The 9,478-nt window shown below is 35.7% G+C and overlaps 1 protein-coding gene across 1 annotated transcript; it reads right to left on the reverse strand.

Annotated features, from left to right (window-relative positions):
* Window positions 1-3,316: 3,316 nt before the first annotated feature.
* LOC131769998 (uncharacterized) lies at window positions 3,317-8,953 on the reverse strand. Its single transcript, XM_059085716.2, has 4 exons — window positions 8,732-8,953; window positions 7,339-7,425; window positions 5,361-5,666; window positions 3,317-4,204 (listed from the first exon to the last, which is right to left on the reverse strand). Exons 1-4 carry the CDS (start codon window positions 8,882-8,884, stop codon window positions 4,139-4,141), a joined length of 612 nt encoding a protein of 203 aa, XP_058941699.2. The 5' UTR covers window positions 8,885-8,953; the 3' UTR covers window positions 3,317-4,138.
* Between the last annotated feature and the right edge of the window lie 525 nt (window positions 8,954-9,478).

Genomic DNA, 9,478 nt, shown 5'->3' on the forward strand with positions numbered 1-9,478 from the left:
CACAGTCCTTTAAGGCGGTTTTGTCACTATTATTTTTTGGCTTGTGGAGACGCAATTTATTCTGAAACATTTATCCCAATACCTTGCCCAAGCAAAAAACAAAGGAGAGGTTTTTTCGACGAGGTGTCAAGAGGAGCGATCTTATCAGAAGCAAGTTTAACTAAATTTTCAGACACGGTCTCCATGAAAAGCAGTTTTTATTTTCACTGTTTGAAGCGCAGGGAAACGCGCATGACTTAGTCGTGTTCGGTTTAAGTTTGGTTTCTGATTAGTAACTGTCGGTCGATGCTTTGTATCCCACGCTATTGACAGGTCTTATCTGATCAGAAGTAAGTTTAAATAAATTTTGAGACACGGCCTCCATGAAAAGCTGTTTTTATTTTCGAGGAATTTTTTTAATTTTTGTTGTTTTATTTAGGTAGATAGTTTGGTATCTTAATTGGACCGTGTATATTAAATAAAGTTATCGTATCGCCAGCGGCACTTAATTCATTTCTACAGGGAGGAGGTGAAAGTGTAGAAAATGTTTTGTAAGATGAAACTCAAGGAAGCAGGATCTTAATAAAAAAAAATAGAAATAAAAGATAGACCACAACTGTCAATAGCGTGGGATACAAACCATCGACCGTCAGTTACCAATCAGAAACTAAACTTAAACCGAAGACGACTTGGTCACGCGCGTTTTCCCGCGCTTCAAGCAGTGTGCCTGGTTTTACTGCTTCTCGTGATAAATTTTCTTTTTCTGATTGGTTTTTATCGTGGTTGATTCTTAATCAGAGAAAGGCTACACTTAAAAAAATTCCTCAAGAAGTTTCTTTGTGTCACGGTTTATTAACTTCAAAAGTCACTTGTGTTTAAAATTGTTTGGTAATGTATCCCCTGTTCTTTGACATTTTGGGCTAGCCTAACCCTAAGAAATTTCCTCAAAACAAGGCTAAAAACAAAACAAAAACGATGAAAAAATAGAATAGAAAAACCTGGAGTTACTCTAGGTGTGTAATCCTCGTATCAATTCAATTTTCTTGTTATTGTTTCAATAAAGAACTTTCCTGAGGGTGACTCAATTATTAATTCTCAGTAACAGTCAAATGTTAGCCTTTCATTTATGCTTTGTCGTGGAGTCAAAACAACTCCGTAGTCTTATTAGCTGAAAAAATGATTTACGTGTTTTGTGTCCTTCCGTTCACTCTGCCTAAAGAAGTTAAACCGTCATTTGAAACTTCTAGAGGTATTCAGTAAGATGAATGATTTGATAGTCAAAATAATAGACTTCTGGAATTAAGAACGGAAATTTTACGTAGTGCAAATCAATGAACCAAATCGAAGCACATTACCGTGTTCCGTCATGTGGTTCTGGCAAAGTTTTCCCACAATTTGAAATCATTAAAAACCAAAGGAAGTTGATTGAAAAAAACCATATCATAAACGTTTATTCTGCCAAAAGGACAGGTGTAGTGAAAGTGAAATGCTTAGCGTGCGCATATTGATGCACGCGGAAAGTTTGGAGATCACGAAAGTAGCATAACAATTGCCTGAGACGAAGCCGAGAGCAACTCTAGCCTCTTTAGTGCTCTCCAAGCTTCTCAAGTGCGTCAATAACTCGACATTCGCACAGCTAAAAGCGTGCACTAATTCTTTTATAACAGAGCGGACAAAATTTGTGCATGAGAAACGAGTTCTAATACAATTGAGTCAGATTAACCCAAAAACCGTGAATAAAAGGGAAGGCAAATTGACAAAGAAATATTTCGAAACCAAATTTTTACTCAAAGAAATGCTAACTTTCCTGCTTCGCGGTGAAAACCGTACGAATTTCTTGCATATGCGAGACCTGCGTAGTACACTGATGAAATTCACGGAAAGGAAACTGCCTACTGTAGCTTTGTGTTGAAAATTCTGAAAATTTTACAATTGAACCTTGCTTCTCGCTTCGATTCTTGGAAAACTTTTCGAAGATCAAAATGTAACTTACTCTTTTAATATCTCATTTCTGGCCAGCTACAGTTAGTTTTAAATACAGTTAGCAAATAACTAGTTAAAAAAACTGCAAGTTGCGCACAAACAATATATATATAAAAGTTTACAAACAAATATATTTTGTACAAAACACAACTAGCTCGAATTAACAACGCAGTAGCTACTTACTTTGTTAATGTTTTTGTTTATGTATTAGGGTAGGTGGGAGGCTTATTTGTAGAAAATGTTTTCCCAAATAACTCGAAGTAAAATGCTTGGGCGTCATATAAGAGAGGGTAGCTTTCTCATAAGATTGGATGGTGGCCCGTACGGGTATGGTGACACCCCCTCCACCCCTCACCCCTTTCCCGACAATAGACAGTTTTAAAATTCCATTTCGTTAAGGAATTGCCATTATTTGAACCGTCTTATCATACAGTGTTACAGTATCTTATCCAGTTTCCAGCCATAAGTTATACGTCTACTTTAAGTATTGAGCCTTGTGCAATCTTCCATAGCCACCTCCCCCCTTCCCCGTATAATGAATTAGGGACCTTTAGCAGTTAGGACAGCAACGCCAATGAATATATATTTTTAGTTGGAACTTCGCGAATGGCTGGATGTGTTTACGATCTCTTTCGGTTCCGCAAGTTAACCATAGAATAATGTATGAGAGAAACGTTGAGTTCAATATAGAAACTTGACTAATTTATCGTCGGGGTTTCCTTTCTCAGACCACGCAGATGTTGACGAGTTCACGTTATCATTTTGCAAAGGACGGCAAGGAAATGAACACAGTTTAAAAACGCACGTGCTGAGCTAATGTTCTGCTCATTATATCCTTTGTTTAGCCTCGTTCTCGTTGCCGCCGCCGTCGTGGTTTGCTAAAGGTCCCTAATTGTTTTGCACACCCAAGGAATCATGCAGATGTCTATTCGAATCAGGAAAAGAAAAGGAATAAATTATTGATGCATCTAGAGACTGTCATATTGATTTCTTTAACGAACTTTCTTTTATGTTGATAGCTACACACAAGAAAATATTCAAGTTTTGTAAAAAGCAGCTTTACTTAAAAAAAGAAAATATAAAACTTGGAGAGGGCAATTTTTTTTCCAGTGCACTGGTAAGATATTAAAATACCCTCGATCTCAGAAAGGCCGGAAACTGAACACTGTAGTGTAAGAAGCAAGCGATGGTTTGTGCCCAGCAGCAAACCAAGCAGAATCTAGATGATGCCTTGTCATAAGTCTAATTATGATAATTTTAAAATAATGCGCAAACACAAATTTTTAACTCTTTAAGACAATTTACTTCGAAAACGTTCCACTGAATATATCAAAACATCAAAGAAAACTACGCATCCGAAAAACCACCAGGTTTCTTTACAGGTTACAATTCAACACGCGTCACGTGATAATCACGAGATCCGGTGACATTACACATGCGTTACATTTCGTGACACTCTACTGCTAGCGTTACATTTCGAGAAATTCTACAATGATAAACTCTGGTAACAAGGGTTGTTTTTGAACAACATGAAGCACTTCAGAACACATGCGTTGCATTTCGTGACATACTCTACTGCTAGCGTTACATTTCGAGAAATTCTACAATGATAAACTCTGGTAACAAGGGTTGTTTTGTAAACAACATGAAGCACTTCAGAACAATTTTTTTTGTGATATAGTAGTTGATTTCAACATATCAGGGACGTTTAGCAAACTACGATGGCGAAATTCTAACTAAAAATATAAATTCAATTTTGAGTATATACTTTTAACGTCCCCTTGGCAATTTGCCGTCCTAACTGCTTAAGGTTCCTATCATGAGAGACAGTGCTTATTGTGAAGCCCATGGGTCACAATATTACTATAATTGTTATCTACTTATCGTTATATAAGCCAAATCATACCTTCACTTTGATTGGTTCTCACAATATATTGGAAGACAGATGCATCGATGACATCACCATTAAAAGCATTTTGGTATTTTACCATATTCAAGTTGCCACAGATCACAGATGAAGTGAAACATGGTAAGAATATCAGTGACACACTTCAGTGCACCACTTGTACGAAATTTTTATTCTAACCACATTTTGACATCATCTATACTCTATAACTGAAAAGGTGCACAGCAACATGGAATCTATTAATTAATACAAGTAACTGCATGTACACAATTAGCATGATGCACCACTCGCTTGTTGGCTTTGTCCAACGCCCTCCATCAAGGGATCAACTTCATACTACAGGTGAATGGAGGTCATAATCAGAATTAGTATTAAAGTTAAAAACTTGGATTGCTTCTCAACATACATTACTGTAATAATAATAATAATAATAATAATAATAATATCAGTACTATTATTATTATAGTTATTATTTCAATGTCTCAATGGACAGGGGTGTATTGACATATTATTATATTATTTTGTTATTACAGTATTATTACAAATATAATATAACATATCAAAATACATTGTAACAATAGCCTTGAAAAAATGACTAGTCAATTGATGAGTTGCCCATATTTGATGAGTGATTGATTTCTTACAACCACTCTCAGATAATGCATGACACTTCTGTAACTCCTAATTGCAGGACTGTGATTATTTTAGATGTTTCATTTATGTTTGATGTATTGGCAATTAAATATTGGTCCTGACCATCCTGTGTAATGACTGATTAGATTAATAATTATGCAGTTTCATAATGAATGTCATTAAATTGCAATTCCATGAAGTCAAGAAATGAGTATCACAGATGAGTTGCAATTTTAGCACTTGCAGAGAAAAAAACCCTGAAAAAATTCTGGTTTTGGTGGGATCCAAGCCCATACCCCCAGATACTATTTAATGATTGAGCTACAAAGCCACATGATGGAAGAGAGGCAAATTTCAAGAAGGTTCTTCCTTCCCCAAGAGGCATCTCTAGAATATTTGCCCACTCTGTACCTATCTGATAACAATTTTAATGAAATATATTCCATCAGATTCCTTCACAGGGAAGAAGATTGAGAACCCTCTCAAAATTGGCTAATCACAGCTCAGTTGTGGTAGTACCCAAATACATGTATAAGCTGGATGGCAAAGATTCAAAACTCATCAAAGCCTGATTTTTTCCTAGGTTCTTTTTTGCATATACCAAAAATTTCCATTCACTTGCATTGATCCTTTCAGTTCAGTTCAACTTGTTCTTGAAGATTTTATTTTAATGTTTATTTCCCTCTCACCTTCAATAGCTTTGCTATTTTGCAGGTAGGGATAGTGCGATATGTATCTTAATTGCTGACTCAGAGGTAAATAAATTTTGTTGTTTGTTGTCCTATTGATCATCACTTTACTTGATATACTAACTATGTATCAAAATCTTTGTCAATGAGCTCTCAAATGTGAAACTTACATCTTCATTCTTGTCCATTGGCTTTTGATCATTGACAAAGCAGAGGGCGGCAGACCATAAAGCTGCAATCATTTCCAGCAAAGTGAATGCAAAGATGGAGCCCACAAGGGCATGCTCCTCCTTGAAACGAGCATCAACAGAAAGAGGTACTTTAGCCGGGGTGAAAGAGTTGTCAGCAAAATCACGGTTGCCAGTATAATATAGATATGACCTTTGGCCTGCCACAGCCAATTCCAGCCCATAATTAAACATGATCATGCTTGAGAGAATACCACACACCAGGGAGAAACCCATCAATGTCATTGCCTTAAAATATAAAAATGGAGTTTGTAGAAGTTTAACAACTTGAGTACTGTGTGTTTACACTCTCTTAATATTTAGGAATTCCATGGCAACCACAACAGATTAGCAAACATTTCAGGACTTAGTTGTTTAAAGACCCATTACTGCTAACCCAAGGTTAACTTTTAATCTGGGTTTCTTTTTTCCAAATTCCTTTCCAGCATTTTTTTAGTTTTTTCTCTCTTTTTTCTTAAGAGCATCCAATAATCAAGTTCTTGACAAAAACAATTATACTAAAGCTTCTTTTCAAGCTTTCAGATCTGAAATCAGATTTCACAAGAACCTTTAGTTACATGTATCTTGACCAAGCTTTGAACAACCCAGCCCTGATAAAAGTACAAAATAACCAAATAAGTTTACACTTGATGTTAACCCTCTAACTCCCAGAAGTGATGAACATGTAACCTCTCCCTGCAATATCTAAAAATTATCCAGCAAACAGGTAATGAGAATATTCAAACTTATCAGGTACAAATTGTTACACCAAATTCTTGTAACTCATTTACAAGGAAATGTGTAGCATTTAGAAGGGAGAATTAACAATCAGATCTTGGGGAGTTAAAGGTTTAAGGAATCTCTGGGTAACCATTTAGATGTCATGCACAAAGTACAAAATAAACATTTGAAACTAGTATTAACAGTTACTAAGTGTTGAAGAAGTCTATCATGGTAACCACATTGAATACAAGAAGTTAATTATAAGAAACCAAGTTCTCACTTACTAAAAGTTAACAAATCTTAAGGTAACCAGTTTCATCAAAACTGTGACAAAATTATTGAACATGACTGGTTATTACCAGTGCAATTTGAGCACTAACAGGATGGTGCATGTGTCATGCTTGTAATTGGACGGTGTAATATGACAGTTGACATATCATGCTTGTGTAAGTGAGCAGTAAATGTCATGTGCATACAGATGCTGTTGTCGTGGATTTTTCAGTGTAAGTTGTTTTTCTTTTATGAAAACCTATAATCAGTGCCCATAGTTTCTTTCTTAAATTTTGTCATAGTTTTGATTGATTGGTAACAGGACTTTGTGTCACCCAATTTTGTCTGTAATCATACTTGTGATTAACAAATTGGACTCCCATTGTGCAGTAATCCGATTTTGTAACCACTTGTATAATTATAGACTGAACTGGCCTTCACTCAGTCCTATTACCATTATAAATGGCATGAGCAAAGAATAAAATGAACCTTACATGTACTACTAAAATGTAGAGGAGGTCCATTGGCAACCACAATATATCGAATACATGTACATCAAGTAAAAGATGATCAGGTACAAGATAGGTTTACATCATGGCAACCACAATATTTGGAATACATGTACATCGAGTAAAAAATGATCAGCTACAAGATAGGTTTACTTCATGGCAACCACAATATATGGAATACATGTACATCAAGTAAAAAATGATCAGGTACAACATAGGTTTACTCTTACTAAAAGTAAAAGAATGTCTACGTACAAAACTGTAACCACTGTACCTGGCAAACATGAAATACCAATTGAATGTTTAAGACTTGTTTGCAGTCTAAATAGACTTTGAAGAATTCTACACTTACATGTATAGTCAAACCACATTAAATAGCAAAAATCAGGTTCAAAATGAACAATCAAGTTTAAACTTACTAAATATTGAGGAATAGTTACCACTCCCTGTGACTTTTGCAGAAATTTAAAAGTTATCAAAACACCAAATGAACCAGTAAGAGCAACCTGCAGATGAAAACATAGGAGGTGCAGAATTCAGAAATTTGAATCTTGTCCAAAAACTGTAAAATTGAACTGCTCAAAATTATGGCAGATGATTAGAAATAAACTGTTAGGAACTAATTATCACATTGTAGCAGTTTTTTTCCCTGTGCAAAAACAGAAAATCAGTAGGAAACAAAAACATTTTCAATTTTTAATCCTTTTTCTGCACACTTAAGACTTTCTACCCATCAAGTTTTTTTTTTCTTAAGTGTTACTTTTAAATCCCTAGCCTCTAGCTACAGCAAAATGTACTATGAATCAATGAAATAATGCATGGGATTAATGCAGTACAAGTTAGGCCAGCATCATAATTATTGTCTCTTAATCCTTCAACTCCTGAGTGACCAAGACAGAATTTCTCCTTACAATATCAATACAATATCAAGCACACAAGTGACAAGAATAAAGAAAAATATCAGTTAGGGGATTAAAAGCTGATTCCATACCAAATTCTCCAAACGAACATCAAGAACTGTATGGCAGACAGTAAGGAGAATTATAAATGAGATCATGGGAGTTACAGGGTTAAACAAGCAGGTGAGTGACCTATCTTTTTTATTTAATCTTTTAAAACAGAAAATGTTAGGAAAGTTAAAAAAAAAAACGGTCAAAAACCTTTTTTTTCAGAGGAATCACCTTGGATACCTTATCCTGTACAAGCACCACCATAGCTACCCCACTTACCCCACACAGGGGTGGTTGGTTATGTGACAAATACATGTACATTCAAAATCCATGTTGCATTATTGGATCTATGATCCCATTGAATTATCCATACACTACACTGAGAGGCAATGGGGGTGATTAAAGCTCATTTCACTAAAGAAGGGACAAACTATGATCACATTCAGTGAATTTTGGCGTCCATGAAGTCCAAATTACCCACAGAAACATATCTAAAATCTATGTGTCGTCTGTCATCAAAGTTAAGGTCTCTTATGAAAGAAACTTGGGTTTAAATATAATAATCTCATCCAGGATACATACTGTTCATCTAAATGTATTTCTTCCACGATCTCCCATATCTATACACCCCCGAGTAGTCCTGTCAAAATATCTTTAATCGATCGATCGTATCTCGCTTTCTTTCAGGAAGGTTCCAAGATATAAAAGGAATCTAATTTATGCTTCAATAACATACTATATGGAATCAAATAAACACAAACTCAAATATTTGATTACAGGAAAAACCTCACAACGTTTCTTTTGAGGACAATTCGCCAAGATAACGTGAGCCAGGTAATAAAAAACGAATTTGTTTGCATACCAACACTCCAGTCCAAATGGGCATTCCGAGCCCACTGAATCTCCATTTTACTCGCACAATTTCCACGATTCCGAGCACTATCAGCCACAAAGATAACCAGCATTGGATCACAGACAAAGCACGGAGGAGTTTTATCTTAATTGTGAGGGGCATTTTAATCGATCGATCAAGACTTCGAGATCGAAGCGTAGAAACAGTACTCTCTGTATGTATGTCATGTACTCCGATGTTTGCCCAAATCAACCGCTGACCTTGTTAATTTATGAGGGGTAGGGTCAGATATTTGAGCGTCTCATAATGCCTACTCAAGCTACTCAGCCTGCTTATACTCCATTTGTAAATAACAACTATTTAGAGCCCCTTGAACTCTCCCCCTCCTATTCCTGCCAGCAACAGGTGAAACCAAGAGATTATTCTCAGACAGTCCAGAACCCAAAATAGTCGATTATATCCGTTAATTCTTCCAACCTTTTCCTCAGACGGGTGGTATGGGAGAGATGGACCGGCTACATTTTTTGCTCTAAATTACTCAAGGGAATTCCCTCATTTTGTAATGACAGATTCAAGGGAGTCCCCTCACTGGAATCTGTCAATTTAAATTAGCGTTGTTGTTTTGTTTTATTTTGTTTTGTTTCTGTTTTTGGTTTTGTTTTTATGCTTTGTTTTGTCTCGTTTGTTTGTTTTTTTTTTAATCGTCTTCCTGTTTAATTCTTTTCTTTTTCCTTCTTACTCATTTGTTTGTATTCA

The sequence above is a fragment of the Pocillopora verrucosa genome, chromosome 5 (genome assembly GCF_036669915.1).
Source record: "Pocillopora verrucosa isolate sample1 chromosome 5, ASM3666991v2, whole genome shotgun sequence".
NCBI lineage: Eukaryota > Metazoa > Cnidaria > Anthozoa > Scleractinia > Pocilloporidae > Pocillopora > Pocillopora verrucosa.

What these genes read in the sequence shown, in the direction of transcription:
- LOC131769998 (XM_059085716.2), bottom strand. Translation starts at nt 8,884, where the DNA reads ATGCCCCTCACAATTAAGATAAAACTCCTCCGTGCTTTGTCTGTGATC. An exon ending in CCATTTGGACTGGAGTGTTG is followed by an intron (nt 7,426 to 8,731) that starts GTATGCAAACAA and finishes TTTCATCTGCAG; the next exon opens with GTTGCTCTTACTGGTTCATT. An exon ending in CAATGGACAAGAATGAAGAT is followed by an intron (nt 4,205 to 5,360) that starts GTAAGTTTCACA and finishes ATTCACCTGTAG; the next exon opens with TATGAAGTTGATCCCTTGAT.